This window comes from Cyanistes caeruleus, chromosome 24 (assembly GCF_971803275.1).
Source record: "Cyanistes caeruleus chromosome 24, bCyaCae1.hap1.1, whole genome shotgun sequence".
NCBI lineage: Eukaryota > Metazoa > Chordata > Aves > Passeriformes > Paridae > Cyanistes > Cyanistes caeruleus.
Genome location: NC_141724.1, coordinates 1,614,277 through 1,634,433, shown reverse-complemented (window position 1 = coordinate 1,634,433; position 20,157 = coordinate 1,614,277). Strand labels below are relative to the sequence as shown.

The following is a 20,157-nucleotide window of genomic DNA, read 5'->3' as shown; positions in this document are numbered from 1 at the left end:
AAATCCAGAGGTTTTGCTGCTGCCATTCCCAGGGGATTTTGCAGACATTGGAAGGGGAAAAATCTGCCTGGAAAGGGGAAAAAATTTCCTAAAAAGAAGGAAAAGTTTGTCTGGAAACGGGGAAAAAAAAACTGAGGGGAAAATCTGCCCAAAAAGGGGGCAAAAATTGCCAGGACATGAGAAAAAATTTGCCTGGAAAGGGAAAAAAATCTGCCAGAAAAGGGGGAAATTGTGCCTGAAAAGGGTGGAAATGGTATTTTATTCCTCAAAAGTTTGTGTTTTGTTTTTAAAGCCACTTTTCACTCAAAAATGAGGAATTTTTATCCTAAATGGTGAGGGCCGATGGAACATCCCAAAATATCCCAAGGCTGCTGGAATTGAATCCTGCTGGACAGAGACGATGCAGAATAAATTTAAATATATTTAAAATAAAAGATGAAATAGAAACTAAAAAGCCCAAAAAGAAAGCAAAATATAACATTATTATTATTTTTTCTGTCTGATTTGTGACCTGAGAGGTGTGGATTAAAAACTTGGATTTATTTCCCATTTGGGAGCAAGGAATTCTTCAACCTGCCGACCTTAAACAATAAAAAAAATCAGGAATAAAGTTCTTTTTCTTCTCTCCAAAACAAATCCCCTGCCCTCCCCACCATAAATATTTATTTCTATTTTTATCCCTCAGCTCCAAAGGAATTGCACAAGTTGGGATTTATGGAAAAAAAAACCATCCCAAAAGTCACGATTTTTCCCAGATCTTCTGCTCTTGGTCAGGAGAAAGAATCCCAAAGGATAAAATCAGGCTGAAGTTGAGGAATTGGGAAAATTTCCAAAATTTTGGGGTTTTGATCTCAAGGTGATTTCCATGGAAAAGAGGATTCTTGGTGGGATTTAAATCTTGGTTTTCTTTGGTTTCACTGGCTGAGCTCTGGAATTGGGGTTTGAGTGCAAAAATCCTCATTTTGGGATTATTTTAGGGGCAGAAGGTCCTGCTATCCCATAAAGATCCCGGTGATCACCCTGATCTCTTTCCTGCACACACTGAAATGGAAATCTGAGTGCAAAAAATCCTCATTTTGGGGTTATTTTAGGAGCAAAGTGCCCTGCTAGCCCATGAAGGTCCTGATGACCATCTTGATCCTGCAGACCAAACTCTGGAATTAGGGGTTTTTGTGCAAAAAAACCTTATTTTGGGGGTTATTTTTGGAGCAGAAGATCCTGCTAGCCCATGAAGGTCCTGATGACCATCCTGATCTCCTTCCTGCACACACTGAAATTGGGATTTGAGTGCAAAAAAAGAACTATTTTGGGGGTTATTTTAGGAGCAGAAGACCCTGCTACCCCATAAAGATCCTGATGACCATCTTGATCCTGCAGACCAAACTCTGGAATTGGGGTTTTTGTGCAAAAAAACCTTATTTTGGGGGTTATTTTAGGAGCAGAAGACCCTGCTAACCCATGAAGGTCCTGATGACCATCTTGATCTCCTTCCTGCACACCGGGCACGGCGATCTCTTCTTCTTCAGCATCCTGGCACACCTGAAGCAGGCCACCAGGTGAGCAGTCCTTCCATGGACAATATTCCCATCCCGAGGCCTGTGCTGGCACAGGAAGCAGGGACTCAGCAGGGTTTTGATGCTCTCCAAAGATTCCACCTCCTCCTCTTTTTTCAGCTTGGCAAAATCCCGGTTTTTCCCATCCCGCGCCAAATCCAAGGACTCGATGGAGCTGCCGGGATCCACGCGGGGTTTGTTTTCTCCCAGGAAAAGGTGCTTGGCTTGGCCAGCCGGGGCTGAAATCGTCCTCCTACAGTCTGGGACGTCCACCCCTCTATCCTGCTCCTGGTTTTCCATGGAATTGATGTTGGAAAGGGACAGGGAATGGGGCAGTTTGGGGCAGTCCCGGTACCAGTCCTTGCGCAGGGCCCAGCAGCGGTAGCAGTACCTTTTCCCCGGAGAGTTGAATTTCCTGCACTTGGAGCATTGCCAGCAATCCTGAGTGATTTAAGGCAAAAAAAAAAAATAAAATCCAGGAAAAAAAAAAAAAAAAAAATCCTATTTATTTTTGGGTATTCCTCGTTTTAGCCATGTGGGAAAAGCAGCAAGGAAACCTCGTTAAAAAATTTGTATTTAGGAGGGATTTATAAGCTGGCAAATCAACATTTTGTAGCTTGGGATTGATTTATCCCAAATCTGTCCCTCATGAATCCCTCTCCTTCCTCTCTCCCAGCCCTCTGGAAGAATCCAAGCTGGGGCAGTTTATTTTTATTTAATTTCAATAGAATTTTTAATCTTTTGCTCAAAATTCAAGGGGAGAGCTCCTGGGATTTGGCAGGAATTTGTTTTTCAGGCTCACCTATCACTTACCAGCTGTTGAATCTGCATAATTAATGGATTTATTAATTAATTATCTCACAGATAAAGGGCAGGAGCCGCCCAAGTGCAGAGCCAGGACTCAGCTGTCCAAAGCCAGGGACATCCCCATTTATTCCAGCCTAGAAAATTCTGTTAAAATCATACAAATTCTGCTAGAATTATTAAAATACTGCTAAAACCAGTAAAATTCTGCTAGAATTATTAATATTCTGCTAAAACCCACTAAAATTCTGAGTTTTTTTGAGTGATTCTAAAGTGCTACTTGAAATTTCCAGGCCCCTTCCATGGATTAATCCTCCCAATTTCCATCCAAAGGACAACATGGAATTAAAATATAATTAAAGCCTTATTAAAACCTTATTAAACCATGCCTGGGTATCACTAAAATGTCATCCAGCCACTGTTTTTTTTTGGAAAACCACATGAAAATCAGCTTTTCCACCCCAAAACCAGCAGTAGATGTGGGATGAGTCCTTCCAGCCCCAGGTAATGCTGATCCCAAGGAATTCCCACCTCAGCAGCAGCCTCTGTATCCGTGTCATCACTCAGGCACTGGGAATCCTCCAGCTCATCCAAGCACACGTCCTCAGGCACCTGGAATTCCAGGAAAGCATTATCAGAGGGTGGGAATGTTGGAATGTTCCGTATTTATGGCTTGTTTGGCGCTGCACACTCCAGTTAAAGGATCCTATCATCACCCTGCTCATTAAATCACTTCTAAAAGTGAATAAAAAGCCATTTTTGCAGTGGTTATTTTGCAGAATGTTGGTAAATTTTGCTGGATTACCGTGATCAGATTTTTCTCTTTGAGTCTTTAGCTGGACTCAATCATTAAAAGCCTTTTCCAAACTTAATTCCACGATTTTTGACTTACAACTCTTGCAGGTATCGGTTAGAAACCCACTCAAGTTCCTGCGAGGAGTTTTAATTCCTTTTTAAATCAATTTCATGCCTTGAAAATAAAAATTTCAACCAAAACCCACGAAGGAAAACCATCAAACACACGAGGAATGGCGACAGCCTTTCCTAACCAGGATTTAACCTCTGGATGGGAACAGATCCAGCCTTTCCAAGGGCACGGTGGGATGAATTAAAACAGGGAAAACTTGGCAGAGGTACCTTGGTGTCACCTTCTGGCACCTCCTCACAATCCAGCACCTCCACCTTGAGCCCAGCACCGCCCTGCTCCAGGGGACACTCGTTGAGGAACCACAGGTCATCCGTGGTGTCTGAAACTACGGCAGTGTCGATGTCCTGAGGGGGGAAAAAAAATCCAGGAAAATCCATTTAGGAGCAGCTCCACATCCAGCGCTGCCCCGTTTTCATCTCCACCAACATCCAAAGCCCTCACCGCCCTCTGAACCTGCTCCTGAAAATTTCTACCTCACAGGTTCCCCTTTTCCCAACATTTCGCAAATTTCCACCTCACAAGTTCCCTGTTTTCCCAATTTTCCCTCACACTGACTCAGTTTTTCCCAATTTCCACCTCACAGGCTCCCCTTTTTGAAATTTTCACCTCACAGATTCCCTTTTTGCCAATTTCCACCTCAGAAGTTCCCTCTTTTCCCAATTTTCTCCCTCACCAACTCCATTTTTCCCAATTTTCACCTCACAGGCTCCCCTTTTTAAAATTTTCACCTCACAGATCCCCTTTTTTCCAATTTCCACCTCACAAGTTCCCTCTTTTCCCAATTTCCCCTCACAAAGACTCAGTTTTTCCCAATTTTCACCTCACAGGCTCCCCTTTTTAAAATTTTCACCTCACAGATTCCCTTTTTTCCAATTTCCACCTCACAAGCTCCCCAGTTTTCACCTCACAGATTCTCCTTTTCCCAATTTCCACCTCATGGGCTCCTCTTTTTCCAATTTCTCCCTCGCCAGTTCCCCTTTTCCCAACTTTTTTCCCAATTTCCCCCTCACAAATCCCCCTTTTCCCAATTTTCACCTCACAGTCTCCCCTTTTTCCAAACTTCTAGCTCCCCTTTCCAGCTCTCCCATCACCCTCCAATGTTCATCCCAATAAAAAAGGGCAAATCCCAAATTCCAGGCACATCTGAGGCCCTTCAGGGAAAAGTCTGGTTGATTTAAAACCACTAAAAGTCACCAAAATTTTTGGGAAAAGCTTGGATGGGACCAAACTGGGAAAAAGCGGAGTGGGAAGTGGAAAGAGAGAAAAAAAAAAGGGGAATATTTAATTTCTTTGGAACCCAAAAGAGGGGAGGAAGAAGACAAAAGGCTTCAAGTGGTTACACACCTGGTTAGTCTGAATATCCGTGGATCCGTTACTCCTGGATTTGTAATTGCTTCTGAGATTCCCTAAAAACCACCACGGCAGCCCGGCCACATCCCATTCCTCAAAAACCAGATCCAGCTTGGGCTTTTTGCTTTTGGAGAGGTTTTCTATCAAGTCTTTGTCTACAAGAGCCAAGCAGAGTCCGAGTCATTGGGTAAGAGACCAGCTGAGAAAAATTGGGCTCAAATCTGAATTTTTTTTTACGTTTTGGATCAGGATGAGTGCTCTGGGGTTTGGATAGCCCATGTGGAAAAAATTCCTGCATGAGCCAGGGAATATCCCAGTGTTCCCAGTGCCCTTTTACTGGGACAGGTTGAGTTTAATTTCAGGTTTCACCTCAGAAACACAAACAATTCCCCAGACTGAGAGGATTTTTTGAGTGATTTTAAATGCTGAAATTATTGGAATTCAGTTTGCAGCTCCTGAATTCCCAAGAAATGGGGATCCATCCCAAACCCATCACTCTGGATTCCAGGATCACTTTGGATCTCCCTCCCTCCAGTGCCTGGAGTTTCCCCAAGGCACAGCCATGGCTGCTCTGTAAATCCAGGGAATTTCCAGCTCTCCCATTTGAGCTGGAAACGAGGAGCTGCTTCTACCACTGAGCTTCCCTCACACGAGAGAATAAAAAGTGGAAAAACAAGAAAATTATTCCTGACATCTCCACGAGTGACCCAGCAAAAAAATCCTGTTAAAATACAACAGATCCATGAAAAAACCCCTCATTTTTGTTCCCTGCTTGGTTTGCAGGGTGGACTCTGTGTGCTGGGCTCCGTGTGCTCAGGAGCCTCCCTTGGGAAAGGGGATGGATCCAAGGATTATTCCAGCTTTTAAAACACCCTCCAGCAAAGTCTGGAGGATTTTTTTTCATGGCATTGCTCAGTGACATGTTGGATTTTAGGGCTTAGCTGCCACTGCATTCAGAGCATTTGTTTATGAGATAGAAAATAAGAAAACATCTGTGGTGAACTTTGCAACTTCTCAGTCTTTACCACCAAGATTTTTAAGGATTCTATCCCAACCCAGGGCTTTTTTTGGAGTCTCCCAGCTCCCTCTTCCAGCATTTGCTGCCACGTGTCCCTCTCAGGAGGTTTGGAAATGCTGTGATGGTGCAGAAATCTGTCCCTCACCTTCACAAGTGTCACATTTGGGCTCTGAGGTAGCCGGAGCAGAGGTTTTGCTGTCATCCTCCAGGATCCCAGAGTCAGACCCTTCCTCCTGGCTGTGCTGCAGGGAAGGAAAAAGCAGGAATTAGCCCAGCAGAGCTTGCAGGGACAAGGGGATGCAGCACTTCCATCCCCAGGCACCAGCTGCAGGACGGGACCGAGCAGGTAGGAAGAGGAAATAATTCAGAATAAAAACAACTACTGACTATTTCTCGTTAAAGCCTCTGGAATCAGTACTAAAAAAAAAACGAGGAAAAATCTTCAAGCTTGGCAAAAATCCTGCAGTCCCTGATTTTGTGACTGACAACTCCCAACCCTCACTCCAAACCACACCTGGAAAAAACTTTGGAAGATTTTTCCTCGCTTTTCACCTCTACCTGGCGAAGCCGCTGGAAACAAATCCTAACAAAGCACAGTGAATTATTTGGCAATTCCTACTGGGAAAAAAAAAAAAAAAGATGGGATAAAAAGAGGGGGGGAAAAAAAAAAGCAGGAAAACATGGCTGGAGAAGCTGAGGCCTGGAAGTGCTGCACCCCAGAAAAACGCACTCAGAGACTGGCACTCTGACACGAGGAGAACAGAGAAGGGCGGCTCTGTCCCTGCTCTGTGGACTCCAAGAACTTTTCAATTTTAGGGAATATTGGTTTGTTTTTCTCTCGGGAAGGTGAGGAGCAGCACAACCAACAAGAAAACCAAGTTCTGGCAGTCCACCATGCAGGGGTACAGAGAAGGGGCGGCTCTGTACGAGAAAAGAACCCACCGGGCAGTGGGGTTTACCTGCGGCTGGTCTGGGCTGGGCTTAGCGACGCTCTGCTCCTTTGGGAGAGTCTGTGCAGCATCTGCAGATGGCAGGTAAAACACAAGGAAAATCCTTCCCGGGAATCCCCCGCTCGCACACCGCACACAGCCCCAGCCTGGAGACACCAGCCAGGCTTGGCAGAGCTCGGGGGATCCCTGGAGAGATCCCACAGTGGAGGGGTGGAGGGGTTTTGGGGAGAAGAAGGTGGGTGAAAGCTCGGAGTGTTGGGGTTAAAGGGGAAAATTATTCTTGTTCCTCTGGTTTTACTGTGTTGTTCCTTACAGTCATCATAAATGGAATTTTTTTTTTTTTTTTATGTATTTTTTTCCTGTATTTTTCCTTATAGAATTCAGAATATTCTTCCCCAAAAGGAAAAATTAGTCTTTTATTCCCAAAAGGAAAAATGAGTCTTATATCCCCAAAAGGAAAAATTCTTATATTCCCAAAAGGAAAAATGATTCTTATATTCCCAAAGGGAAAAATGGAAAAATACATTTTTTTTCATGTATTTTTTTCCTGTATTTTTCCTTATAGAATTCAGAATATTCTTCCCCAAAAGGAAAAATTAGTCTTTTATTCCCAAAAGGAAAAATGAGTCTTGTATCCCCAAAAGGAAAAATTCTTATATTCCCAAAAGGAAAAATAATTCTTTTCCTTACAGTTATCCCAAATGGAAAAATTCTTTTTTTTTTCCTGTATTTTTTTCCTGTATTTTTCCTTATAGAATTCAGAATATTGTTCCCCAAAAGGAAAAATAAGTCTTGTATTCCCAAAGGGAAAAACGAGTTTTATATTCCCAAAAGGAAAAATGATTCTCATATTCACAGAAGGAAAAATGATTCTTATATTCCCAAAAGGAAAAATGATTCTTTTCCTTACAGCCATCTTAAATGGAAAAATTCATTTTTTTCATCTATTTTTTCCTGTATTTTTCCTTACAGAAAATTCCTTCTTCCCTAAAAGGAAAAATTATTCTTATTTTATTCCCAAAAGGAAAAGTAAGTCTTATAGTCCCAAAAGGAAAAATGAGTCTTCTATTCACAGAAGGAAAAATGATTCTTATATTTCCAAAAGGAAAAATTATTAATTCCCCTATAGCCATCTCAAATGGAAAAATGGATTTTTTCATGATTTTTCCTTACAGAATTCAGAATATTCTTCCCCAAAAGGAAAAATTTTTCTTATATTCCCAAAAGGAAAAATGATTCTTATATTCCCAAAGGGAAAAATTATTCTTTTCCTTACATCCACCCCAAATTCAGAATATTCTTCCCAAAGTGTAATATTACTCATTTTCCTAACAGCCACTCCTTTTCCACAAGAATTCCTGGTTCTCTGAATATCCATGGATCTGTTACTCCTGGATTGGGAATTGCTCCTGAGGTTGTCTAAAAGCCACCAGGGCCTTGTGGAATTTTCCCTGGAATTCCCAAGGCTCTTTTGTACATCCATGGAATTTCCACCAATCCCATCCCAGCTGGGAAATTCTCATTTCCCCCCTGATTTCCCTGCTTTTCCAACTGAGGTTCTTTGATACCAAAGAAAAAGTGGAAAAGCAGGAAAATTGCATTGGGAGAAATGTCAAAATATGACAGATCCACCAACAAAAAAAAAAAAAAAAAATAAAATCTCATTTTTGTTCAGTTCTCTGCTTGGTTTGTCTGCAAACCCATTCCTCAACCAGAATTCCAGAGGGAATCCTACCTTTTTTTTGGGATTCCTGCTCTTCCTGAAGGGTTTGGGAATAAAGAGAAAAGGAAGGAAAATCCCATGTACAGCGCTGGGTCCAGCTGATGATGCTGCTCCCAAAAGTTCATTAAAAGGCTGAGCTAAATTAACGAGAATCCAATTAACAGGAATCCTCCTGGCCAGTGGTTTCCCTTTCAATTTAACAGGAAAATTCCCTGCTGGATGAGGCTGATTCCCAGCAGGGATCAATCAGACACGGATAGGGAAGATCTGAGAACTGGCAGAAAATTCCTTTTAAATGGAGCAAAATTCCAGGATCAAAGTTGGCAGGGATCTATCAGCAATTCCTGGGTTTTTTTTCCTGCTTCCATCACCTTCCAGGATTTTAATCCCTGATGGAAAACAGGAGCCAGGCTCATCCATCATTACTGGGAGACTCAGCCTTCCAAAAATCTGATTTTTCAGGGAGTGACAATACTCCAGGTGCTGGAAAGTTCCTTTTAGGAGCTGGAATATTCCATAAAAAGCAGCCTGAAGGTGAGGGATTCCTAAATTGTGGGAGGCAGGCTTGGGAAAAGTGGGAAAGGAAGGGGGGAAGTGGCCAAGGAAAGGAGGGAATTAGACAAGAAAAGGGGGGGAAAATTCAAAAAGGGGGAAAATTAGAAAAGGAAAGGGGGAAAAATTAGAAAAGGGAAAAATCAGACAAAGAAAGGGGAAAAATTAGACAAAATATGGGGAAAATCAGGCAAGGAAAGGGGGAAATTGGACAAGAGGGATAAAGACAAGGGGGAAAATTAGAAAAGGGGGGAAAATTAGTCAAGAAAGGGGGAAAAAATTGACAAGAAAGGGGGGAAATGAGACAAGGAGGGAAATTAGGAAGGAAGGGAGAAATGAAACAAGGAAAGGAGGGAAAAGGAAACAAATGCAGTCATTCTTGTGCTGGGCTGAAGGAAAACCAAGAGCTGGAAAAGGAGGGGAAACGGATGGAAAAGGAAAATGGATGGAAAAGGAGGGAGAATGGATTGGGAAGGGACAGAAAATGGATGGAAAGGGAAGGAAAGAAGCCAGAAAAGGAAGGAAAACGGCCAGAAAAGGAACAAAATAGGCCAGAAAAGGAAGGAGAATGGATGGAAAAGGAAAACTGATGGAAAAGGAGGGAGAATGGATTGGGAAGGAATGGAAAAATGGATGGAAAGGGATGGAAAGAAGCCAGAAAAGGAAGGAGGAGGGAAAAGGGAAGGAAAATGGATGGAAAGTGAAGGAAGGAAGCCAGAAAAGGAAGGAAAATGGATGAAAAAGGAAAGAAAACGTCCAGAAAATGAAGGAAAACGGCCAGAAAAGGAGGGAAAATGGATGGAACGGGAAGGAAAGTGGACAGAAAAGGAAGGAGAATGGATGGAAAGGGAAGGAAAATGGATGGAAAGGGAAGGAAAATGGATGGAAAGGGAAGGAAAATGGATGGAAAGGGAAGGAAACAATCCCTGTGCACTCCAAGGTTGCTCTGCCAAGCGTGGTTGGTTTGGGCCACACTCACACACAGCCGGGCCTAACTGTGCCCCAGGAAGGGCTTTCCTGAGCCTGGCCTAAAGGGAGGCCCAGGAACTGCCACATTCCAAGGAAAAGGCCGGAGATTGGCTGGGAATGCTCAGCTCCACGCACACGGCTTTGCTCGGGGAACGGCACTCACACAATTTTCCTACAGCTAAAAAGAGTCCAAAGAGAATTCCAAAGATTCTTCTAGAAAAGAAATCGAAATATCCTTGAAAAGAATCTTCCAGAAAAATAAAAATCCCAAGGCAGAAAGCGCTGAAGCTTCGAGGGCCAAGTTTTGAATTTTAATTGGATTTTTTTAATTTCTCCACACGGGCCTGAGCCCTCCTAAAGGTTTAAAATCCTTTTTTATCTCCTGAAAAAAATGGGAAATGCAGCACAAAATTCCACAGCTCTGCCAGTGGAGTTTATTTTTCCCAGTCCTACAACAGGAACCGGTTTTAAAGAAGACCCCCCAAGCTCAGATTAATTTGAGGATAAATTTTCCTCTTCTGATGGAGTTGGATTTGATTTCCCCCACGAGCTGGGGAAGCTGCAAGGTTCAACATTAAAGCCTTGCAGGATTTTTAGCATTTGGAGTTTTAATTTAGAGATAATTAAAATAAATTAGAGATTTATTTCTTTTATGAAAGAAATTAGAGAGAATTTAGAGAGGGGTTGGGGTTTTTTCTTTTCAGGCTTTGAAAACTTTTTGATATTTTTGATATTGATCAAAATATAAAATGAGGTGAGAGCAAGAATTTGCAGCTCTAAAGCTGAAAAAATATCGAGAAATTAATAAAAGATTGATTTTGATCGATGGAAGATTGGTTTCAATCAAGGATGGATTTCAGGATTTTAGGATATCTGGATTTTAGGATTCCTGGATTTAGCTTTGGCCCAAATTTGGGGTTTTTTGGCATCACTCAAACAGCTCCTGGCACACAGAAAAGACACAAACTCCGAGAGATTTGCTTGGAAAAGCTTCTGAGAGAAGTTTTATTCCTCCTGCAGCCACAGGATTTGGGATTTTCCTGGATTTGGGTACTTACCAGCACAGAGCAACATTTATGGAACAGGAGCAACCTACCTGGGAGTGCAGCAGGGCTGAGGTTCCTCTTCAGCATCTCGTACACAGGGCTGGGGAGGAACAGGAAGATCCCTTTTAGAGAGAGCCCAGGAACCACAAACACACTCATTTTTTATACATTTAGCTCCAAAAACCATCAGGGAATCCATTTTCCTACAGATCACAAAAATCACGGAGGTTTTTCCTCAAAAAAACAGTGGGGTTTTCTAAAAGAAACCACTGAGGTGTTTTTTCCCTAGAGATCCCAAAAATCAGAGGGATTTTTTTCCCTTGAGAGATCCTAAAACCCACACTGAATTTATCCCTAAAAAAAAAAAACCAAAAACCCCAATTAATGGTTTTTTACATTCCATTCTGGGTTCTGGGTTTTTGGTTTTACATTTCTCATCACAACCCTCAGCACACAACTCTGATTTCAACTGAAATTCACCACCCAGACTTGGAGAAAACTCAGAACCCCGAACTAAAACCTAAAACCAAAACCCAAACCAAGATCCAGAACCCAAACCTAGAACCCCAAACAAAGACTTAGAACCAACAACTCAGAACCCCAAACCAAGACCTAGAACCTGAACCTGGAACCCAAACCTGGAACCCCAAACCAGAACCCAGAACCCCAAAACCAATAAACCCAAACCTGGAACCCCAAACCAGAACCCAGTACCCCAAAACCAAGATCCAGAACCCCAAAACTAGAAACCTAAGCAATACCTAGAGCCCCAAAAGCAAGACCCAGAACCCCAAAGCAGAATCCAGAACCCAAACCTAGAACCCCAAATCCAGAACCAAGACTTTGAACCAAAAACCCAGAACCCCAAACCAAGACCCAGAACCCCAAAACCAGAAACCTAGCCAATACCTAGAGCCCCAAAGCAAGACCCAGAACCCCAAACCAGAATCCAGACCCAAGACCTAGAGCCCCAAACCCAGAACCCCAAACCCCAGAGCTGCCCTTTCATCCCACCGGTGCCACCTGACCGAAAATGAGATTTCCCAGAGGAAAAGGGGAATTTCCCCTCACCTGGGATCCCGCAGGGAGAAGCTCTGCAGGCCCAGCAGCTCTCCCAGCTGGTCTCCCCCGCAGTGCACCAGGTGCTGCTGCCTCTTGTCGTAGAGCTGCCGGCCCAGGATGTACTGACCCAGGAAATGCATCACCTGCGGGGATACAGCGCCTTCCCTCAGCCCCACAGCCCCCGGAATTCCCTGGCATGGAGCCCTGGGATGGACGGGAACTGCCAGGGATGGAGGGGAATCAAAGGGGAACCAAAGGTGCCCCCAAAGGGACCACAAAAAGTCACATCAAAATGGTCATAAAGTGCCCCAAAACTGTTCCCAAAATGTGACCCCAAAGAAACCCAAAAGTGTTGCCAAAAAGTGACTCCAAAGTGACCCCAAAGTAACCCAAAAGTGACCCCAAAGTGTTCCCAAACAGTGACCCCAAAGTGATCCTGAAGTGCCCCAAAGTGTCCTCAAAAAGTGACCCTGAAGTGCCCCAAAAGTGACTCCAAAGTGATCCCAAAGTGCCCCAAAGTGTTCACAAAAAAGTGACCACAAAGTGATCCCAAAGTGACCCAAAACTGTTCCCAAAAAGTGACCCCAAAGTGATGCTGAAGTGCCCCAAAAAGTGACCCCAAGAAGTGATCCTGAAGTGCCCAAAGTGTTCCCAAAAAATGACCACAAATTGATCCTGAAGAGCCCCAAAAGTGACCCCAAAGTGATCCTAAAGTGCCCCAAAGTGACCCAAAAAGTGACCCCAAAGTGTTCCTGAATTGCCCCAAAGTGACCCAAAAGTGATGCTGAAGTGCCCTGAAAATGTTCCCAAAAAGTGACCCTGAAGTGCCCCAAAGTGACCCCAAATTGACCCTGAAGTGTCCCCAAAGTGCCCCTTCAGTAAAAAGGGGAACATTTTCCAGGAGGGGTTGAAAACACCGTGAATCCCAGTGGGAATCCCAGGGCACATCCCAAAAACCCCGGGATAACGGCGGGAACGCGGCCCCACCTCCTTGAGGGTGAAGGTGTCGCCCTGGGCGCCCGCAGCCTGCAGAATCCTCAGGAGGGGAACTTTGGGAATCACCTGGAAAAAACACAGCAAGGTTCGGTTGGAATTCCGGGAATCAAACCTGGAATAACCCCAAAAAAAAATCCCGAGGAATTTGGATTTAACCCCTCCCTGTTTGGATGTTTTGAGCATTTATTTTTCTCCAATTTATTTATTATTTTTTATTTATTTAATTTTTTTCTTTATTTATTTATTCACTTTAATTGAGCACAATAAATTTTATTTATTTACTCCATTTTTTTTTTTTTTTTCTGGATTTGGTTCCAGTTCCAAGCTCCTCAATTTTCCTCAAATGGAAAATCCAGATTTATTCCCACTCCCAGCACATTCCCTGCTATTGGAAAGATGTTTTTTCTCCCAAGGAATTGGCTCTTGGGAGGTGGAATTTCTGATTTTTTAAATTTCTTTTTTCCAGGTGATTATTATTGTTTGTGAATTTTTCTGCTCTTGATGGCTTTTTATTCCAGGAAAACTCCAGGAATTTTGGATAACGGGAATATTCCGAGTCCAAATACTCCCTAAACTACCTCAAAAAAAAGCCCTGGGGATGAATTACTAAAGAAAATTCAATAAAATTATAAACATTATAAATTTAATTCAATTCTGATATGTAGAAAAATCTCCAATATTTGGAATCTAGCTCCAAGAAAAAAAAAAAATCCAGCAGAATAATATCTATAATTTCATGGTTTGATGTTCTTTTGTAATTTAATTAAAAATTAAATTAATTTAATAATTTTTGTTCCTTGAAAATATTCCTAAATCATGGAAAGAGAACAAATTGGGATAAATCTTGATTCTCTTTTAGGATAAATTCTCTGGATTTAAAGATATTTCCTATTTTATTAAAAAATCTCTGCTCTGATGAGGAAATGATGGCAGGGAGGGGTAATTAGCTGCTAATTAGCTGTCAGTTACCTGATTGGCTTGTCCAAGGGTGATCCTGCAGGAATTCCCAGCTCCTGGATGTTGGGTGGGATTTGGGAAGCTCATCCTGGCAGTGAGGAGCTGCTCAAGCACCGACCTGGAAATGGGATTTGGGATTAAAATCCACCTGGAAATGGGATTTGGGATTAAAATCCACCTGAAAATCCCATTTGGAATCCTGCCCCGGGCCCCTCCGGGGGTGGGGGGTTGGAAAAAACAACGGGAAAAAACAATCCTGGAAAAAACTGGGATGGGCTGCTCAGGGTGGGCTCAAAAATTCCCTGGATGGGCTCAAAAATCCCACTTGGGGACACGGCTGGGCGGGATTTGTTGATCCCAAAGGTTTTTTCCAACCCTAAACATTCCAGGATTCCGTAAACATTCCGTGAGTCCCGGTCAGGGTTGGATTTGCTGATCCCAAAGATCTTTTCCAACCCTAAACATTCCAGGATTCCCAGCTGGGTTGGATTTCCTGATCCCCAAAAGTCTTTCCCAAGCAGGCTGGGCTGGATGGTGGATAAAATATGGATAAAAATATGGATAAAAATATGGATAAAAAGTGGATAAAATGCAGCCTGGGATAGGAGGAGGTGGGATTGGATGATCCCTTCCAACCCAAACCATTCCAGGATTCCCTGTGCTGGTTTGGGTGGGATATTGGGAATAAATCCTTCCCTGGAGGGGCTGGGATGGAATTCCCAGAGAATCCGTGGCTGCTCCATCCCTGGGAGCAGCCTGGGATGGGGAAATGTCCCTGGAACACAAAGGTGGAGCTGGGTGATCCTGGAATTCCAGCGGGGAATTTAAGGAATCTCCATGATTCAATCAGGGAAAACATTCCAGAGTGTGAAATTCTTGACTCAGCTGGGGAAGGAGCAGCTGAGTCACATCCCAAAGGAATTCCCCCCATTCCAGCAGCTCCCATTCATTCCCAAAGGAGAAGCCACAATCAGCACCTCCCTGATTTCCTAAAAATTCCCAAAAAAACCCGCCTGGATTCAGGGAATAAATTAATTTTAACGGAATTCCTGAATGAGCAGGTGCCAGAGCCTTTCCTGGAAGAACCACCAGGGAAAATCCTGAAAAAAACGCAATTTTTCGCAAAAATCAACTTCACCTCAACAATCACCCCTCAAATCCATTTAAATCCTTCCCTAAAAAGGGCTGGAAAACTTGGAAAAAACCAGGAATTATTTGTCAATTAAATAGTGGGGAAAAAACAACTTTAATTGGTTCAAAGTCTTGAACTTGTGGCAAAATTTGTGTCTGCCCAGAGCAGAAATTGAGATTAAAAACTCAGTTTTTTTAAGGATCTGGTTGCAAATAAACCGGATTTATTATTTATAGACTGGGTTTTTATTTAGAACCAAATACAAAAATAAAATATTTTGGTTAAAGCACGAAAATAATTCCCAAAATTGACTCCTGGAGTTGTCTGGCAGCTGGAATTTTGGGGATGTTTTCACTGGGATTTTTAATTTGTGGATTAGTTGAATTGTGGTTATAATGATAAATGAGATTAATAAATTTTTATTTAATTTAAAAGAGTTTAATTAGAAATAAAAGAGATGACTTTTGAAAATGCAATGCCTCGACTTTTTCAAGGCGAAATTGGAATTGTTTTTCAGGGAATTTTCCCGGATAAATGGATTTATTGCCACTGAAATTATCAGGAATTTCAGGCACGTGATGAGTTTGAAATTCATATTTTGGAAATAATCAAATTCCTGCCTCAGGAATGCAGCTGTAGACAAGCAGGCTGAAAGCTCAAAACATCACAAAAATCAGAATTTCAGCACCAATCTGGAGCTCTGGGAACTTCAATCCCTGCCCCAGGTGTTAAAAAGGAATTTTTAGGGATTTTGGGAGAGAATTCTGAGGGGTTTTACAGCATTTCTATGGAATCAAATGGAAATTCCATGGGGGAAAAAAATCATTCCCGAAAATCCAGCATCCCTAAATATTTGGGAAGGGTTGATTCAAGAACATCAAACATTCGAATTGCTAAATAATAATTCAAATTATAACAGCTTCAAGCCCTTCCCAGATAATATTTCCCTAAATTTTAACCGATTTCTGATGGAAAAAAACCCCAAAATATTGAACATGAAATGCCCTTAAACCTCTCAAAATGAGCACATCAAATATTAATATTTGTGAGAAGCAGCGACAGCAACCGGAAATAATTCAAATTACAACACTTTAATTCCTTCCCGGTTAATTTTTCCTTAAATTTTAACCGATTTCTGATAAAAAAAACCACAAATATTGAACATAAACACCCTTAATATGAGCTGGATTTACCGACCTTGACTTTCTCTGCCCGGCAGGAATATCCTGGGATTATTATCCCGGGATTTTGCCGTGGGATAATTCCTCTGCCACGTCCTGAGGATGCTGAAGGTTTGGCTAAAAATCGCTTTTTTCAAACCTCGCCCGAGGGAGGGAGGGACCGAAAGTGATAACGGCCGGGCTGGGGTGAAAATCAGCTTTAAAAAGGAGAAAAAATTTGGATTTCCTCTCCCTCCCCTTTCCTGAAAAAGGATTTTGCTGCCCCAGGGCTGAGGGAGAGGAGTTTTAACCTTTTCAGCACCCAAAATGTCCCGAGTTTTCCACAGAAATTATTTTTTTGTATTTTTTCCTGGCAGCTTGCCGCTCATTAATATTCTCATTCCATTAGAAATTCATCTCGCTGTTAATTAAGGTTTTTTTCACGACTTTTAAAAATATTTCCAGGCAAGAAAAAAATAAAATAATCATAAAATTTAAGGATATAAATGACATGAAAAGCTCCCACGTGGTGGAAATTCCTTAAAAAAAAAGGGAATTTCGTGCTCAGCCAGACCAGAAATTTGGGATATTTCCAATCCTAAATTTCACCTCTAAATTCCCAACTTGGAATGGAACTCCGGGGGGGATTTGAGGTGCTCAAAATGTCCCTGGAGCAGAGGAAAATCTCCAGAGGAAATCGTGAATCACACACGAGTCATGAACTGAGCAAATTTTCCACTCTAAAATTTCACCCCCGCCACGGGAAGTGAAATTTGCCTCTTTTTATGACTAAAAATTGCCACTTTTATGACCAAAAATTGCCTCTTTTTTACGACTAAAAATTCTTCTTGGAGCCACCAAAAACCCCCCATGAAACCGCAGCTTTTTTTTTTTTAACTAAAAATCTCAAGTGGAGAAGTCGAATTAAAATTAAGTTTTTTAATTCCATTTAAAGTAGGACTTGGGTTCAGGTGAGAGTAATTTTTTCAGCTTTCAAAAAAAAAAAAAGTAAAATATTGAAAATAAAATTGGGATTTTTGATAATTTGAGGTAAAACAACCCTGAAGGGAAGGCTTTAAACAGGCACTGATGCGATCATGAAGCCACTGATAATTAAGTTTGTCCTTATCAGAGGGATTTCACGCCTCAAATTTAGCTTTTTTAATGAAAAAAAATTACTTTTAAAATTCAGATTTTGTACCTGAGATGAATTTTGCGGCTGGCACGATGCATCTGACAGGAATTTTGGGGTTTTCCCCCCAGGAAAATGCCACCCAATAAATAAAAGATAACAAAAATGTTTTGCAAGTGTTCCTTTTGGTTGTGAAAGGGGGAGGAAAACCAAAAGTGCTCAATGAAAGTCACAAAGAGCCAATTGCTCTGCAAATCTTCCCGAAATCCCTCCAGGAATTTGGGATAAGGAAACACTTCCTGAAGGTGCCGATTTGGATTTATCTCTATTTGAAGTGGAAAAAAAGAATTGGCCTTAAATAAACAAAACTGGTGTTGTGTGGGATGGGGTGTGTGAGGTGAAATCCTGGAATTACAGAGGTTTGGGTTGGAAAAGGCCTTAAAATCCATCCAATTCCACGGGCAGAGATGTTTTCCACAATCCCACGGTGCTCCGAGCTGGCCTGGGACATTTCCAGGGATGGAGAAGCCACGGATTCTCTGGGAATTCCATCCATTCCCCCTCCTAGGAAAGGATTTATTCCCAAAATCCCGCCTATCCCTGCCTTGTGTGAGGCTGGAGCCTTCCCCCTCCTCCTGGCGCTCCGAGCCTTTGGAAACATTCCCCATCCATCTTTCTCGCCGCCCCCCTCCAGGCCACAATTAAAACATCCTGAAGCTTCCCTTCTCCAGGCGGGACAATCCCAATTGTCCCAGAGATTCCTGGGAAGAGATAAAAATTCATCTTCGCTCCCGCCGCTCCAGGCCCCTCCCGCCGGCACCGCCTCCTGTCCCCCCCACCCCCGCTCCTCACCGCCCCCTCAGCCCTACGCCCCCAGGACCCCCGCGTTCCCCTCGGCTCCGTGCTCACCCTACAGCCGCTCCATGGGCTCCGGGCCGGGGGTCGGGGAGGGGAAGGAACCCCCTACACCCCCTGAAGGCTCCGCGCCTCCATTTTAGCGGGGTCCGGGCCTCCGCTTCCCCTCACGGCCAACATGGCGGCGGGGCCATAGAGAGGGAGCGGGATGTGCTGCTAGAAGGGACGCGGTGCCGCCCTGGGTGTGTGGCGCCCCCCAGCGGCTTGGAGGATCCCGGCGGTGCGCCCTCCGCCTCGGTGGAAAATGGAATTAATTTTAAAGTTTAATTGTTAAATTATTATTATTATTATTATTTAAAATTATTATGATTTAAAATGATTATTATATAAAATACTAACAGCAAATACATAAAATAATACTGAATAATAAAGACATAAATAATAAATACATAATACATAATACATAATACATAATACATAATACATAATTAATATTTTGCCTGCTATAATATTTAATGCAATATAACATATCTCAATAAATAAAAATGGATGATAATAATAATTAGTGATAAATATGAATGGAAATAATAAGGAATGCCTGGAAAAATAAAATATTATCTCAAGTCGGGATGTTCTTTGATGCGAGATCTTTATATATTTTCAGGTTAAATCAGCAGAACAGGCAGCACAAACATCCCTGACTCAAGGACACCCTAGAATTATCCAGCCTTAAGGATGGAATAAATCAAAATGTCGATGTGTGTCTATGTAGACATCGCTGAGTTGGCAAAATATTCAAGGTCCCTGTGTCCTAGAGCTGAGCTATGTTTATTTTAATTCCCACCTGGAAATTTGGATATTCCCTGGAATACCCACCTGGATATTAGAATATCCAGCTACATTCATTATAAAACCCACACTTTCCCGTGTCGTTGCTCCAGGTCACCCTGCCTTGTCGCAGGGGTGGACTGAATTCTTTCCAGAGCTCCCTTCCAAGCTGGGATCCACACGTTTGGAAAATTCCCAGCTAATCCCGGCACGGGCGCAGCTCTTGGGAAGCGACCGGAGTGGAGCCGCTGGGTGCCAACAGCACAACCCTCCGCCATGCTCTGGGCTTGTGGCCGACTGCACGGCTCCCGCAGAAATAATTAGAATAGTTAATCTAATTATGTGTTTGGACCCGGGGGGAGGGAACAGAACTCCTGCAAAAAACCAGGAGCGACCGTCCTGCTGTGCGCTGATAAGAGCATTGAGGGCCGCAGTTGCCCAGAGCCCGGATAGCTCAGTCGGTAGAGCATCAGACTTTTAATCTGAGGGTCCAGGGTTCAAGTCCCTGTTCGGGCGACTCTCCTTTTCCCATATATTCCTTCTATTTTTTTTTTATTTCCTGCCAGGACTCACCGCAGGCACAGCCGGGACCCTCCGGCCGGCAGCGCCGGCCGTGGCGCGCGTGTGGAAAAAGGATTTTGGGGGAAAAAAATAATAAGGGGGCAATAAAAACAGAAGAATATTGAAAAGAGAATCTCGCCCGAACAGGGACTTGAACCCTGGACCCTCAGATTAAAAGTCTGATGCTCTACCGACTGAGCTATCCGGGCTCTGCTGCGAGTGGCGGCGCTGCTGAATATCAGCCTAAGCCAGGCTGTGCTTTCCTGGCTGCACCCAAATCTGCGCCTCCCCTCCTGCACCCCCTAAGCGACCCCTCCGCCTGAACCCCAAATCTGCACCCCAGAGTCTGCACCCCCCTCCTGCACCCCCTGATTGATCCCCTCCACCTGAACCCCACAGTTCTGGGGTCTGCACCTTCCCTGCCTGCCCCTGACTGAACGCTCTCTGCCTGTACCCCCGTTTGCACCCTGCTGTCTGCACCCCCTGATTGATCCCCCCTGATTGATCCCCCCTGATTGATCCCCCTGCCTGCCCCCCGCAGCCCCCAGCCCCAAGGCCGCGGATCCCAATTCTGCAGTGCC

The 20,157-nt window shown here is 43.3% G+C and overlaps 1 protein-coding gene and 2 non-coding genes across 6 annotated transcripts; 1 reads left to right on the top strand and 2 right to left on the bottom strand.

Moving 5' to 3' along the window:
• Positions 1-401: 401 nt before the first annotated feature.
• MDM4 (MDM4 regulator of p53) lies at positions 402-18,402 on the bottom strand. 4 transcript variants are annotated; one of them, XR_015278957.1, is made up of 12 exons: positions 18,242-18,402; positions 13,921-14,026; positions 12,943-13,017; positions 11,965-12,098; positions 10,944-10,993; positions 6,613-6,674; positions 5,799-5,895; positions 4,630-4,790; positions 3,495-3,629; positions 2,889-2,969; positions 1,362-1,994; positions 402-1,249 (listed from the first exon to the last, which is right to left on the bottom strand). XR_015278957.1 is itself a non-coding variant. In XM_086861620.1 (12 exons), exons 3-12 carry the CDS (start codon positions 13,993-13,995, stop codon positions 1,452-1,454), a joined length of 1,413 nt encoding a protein of 470 aa, XP_086717746.1. In that variant the 5' UTR covers positions 13,996-14,026; positions 16,238-17,896; positions 18,242-18,381; the 3' UTR covers positions 402-1,451. The 4 variants fall into 4 exon arrangements, 2 of the variants coding, with proteins under 2 accessions (XP_086717746.1, XP_086717745.1); XR_015278958.1 differs by lacking the exon at positions 18,242-18,402 and adding an exon at positions 16,238-16,486; XM_086861620.1 differs by adding an exon at positions 16,238-17,896 and having other exon boundaries at positions 402-1,994; positions 18,242-18,381.
• A 1,056-nt stretch (positions 18,403-19,458) lies between these two features.
• TRNAK-UUU (transfer RNA lysine (anticodon UUU)) lies at positions 19,459-19,531 on the top strand. The gene has a single exon. It is a non-coding gene; the product is annotated as a tRNA-Lys (tRNA).
• A 181-nt stretch (positions 19,532-19,712) lies between these two features.
• On the bottom strand, positions 19,713-19,785 carry TRNAK-UUU (transfer RNA lysine (anticodon UUU)). Its single transcript has one exon. It is a non-coding gene; the product is annotated as a tRNA-Lys (tRNA).
• Between the last annotated feature and the right edge of the window lie 372 nt (positions 19,786-20,157).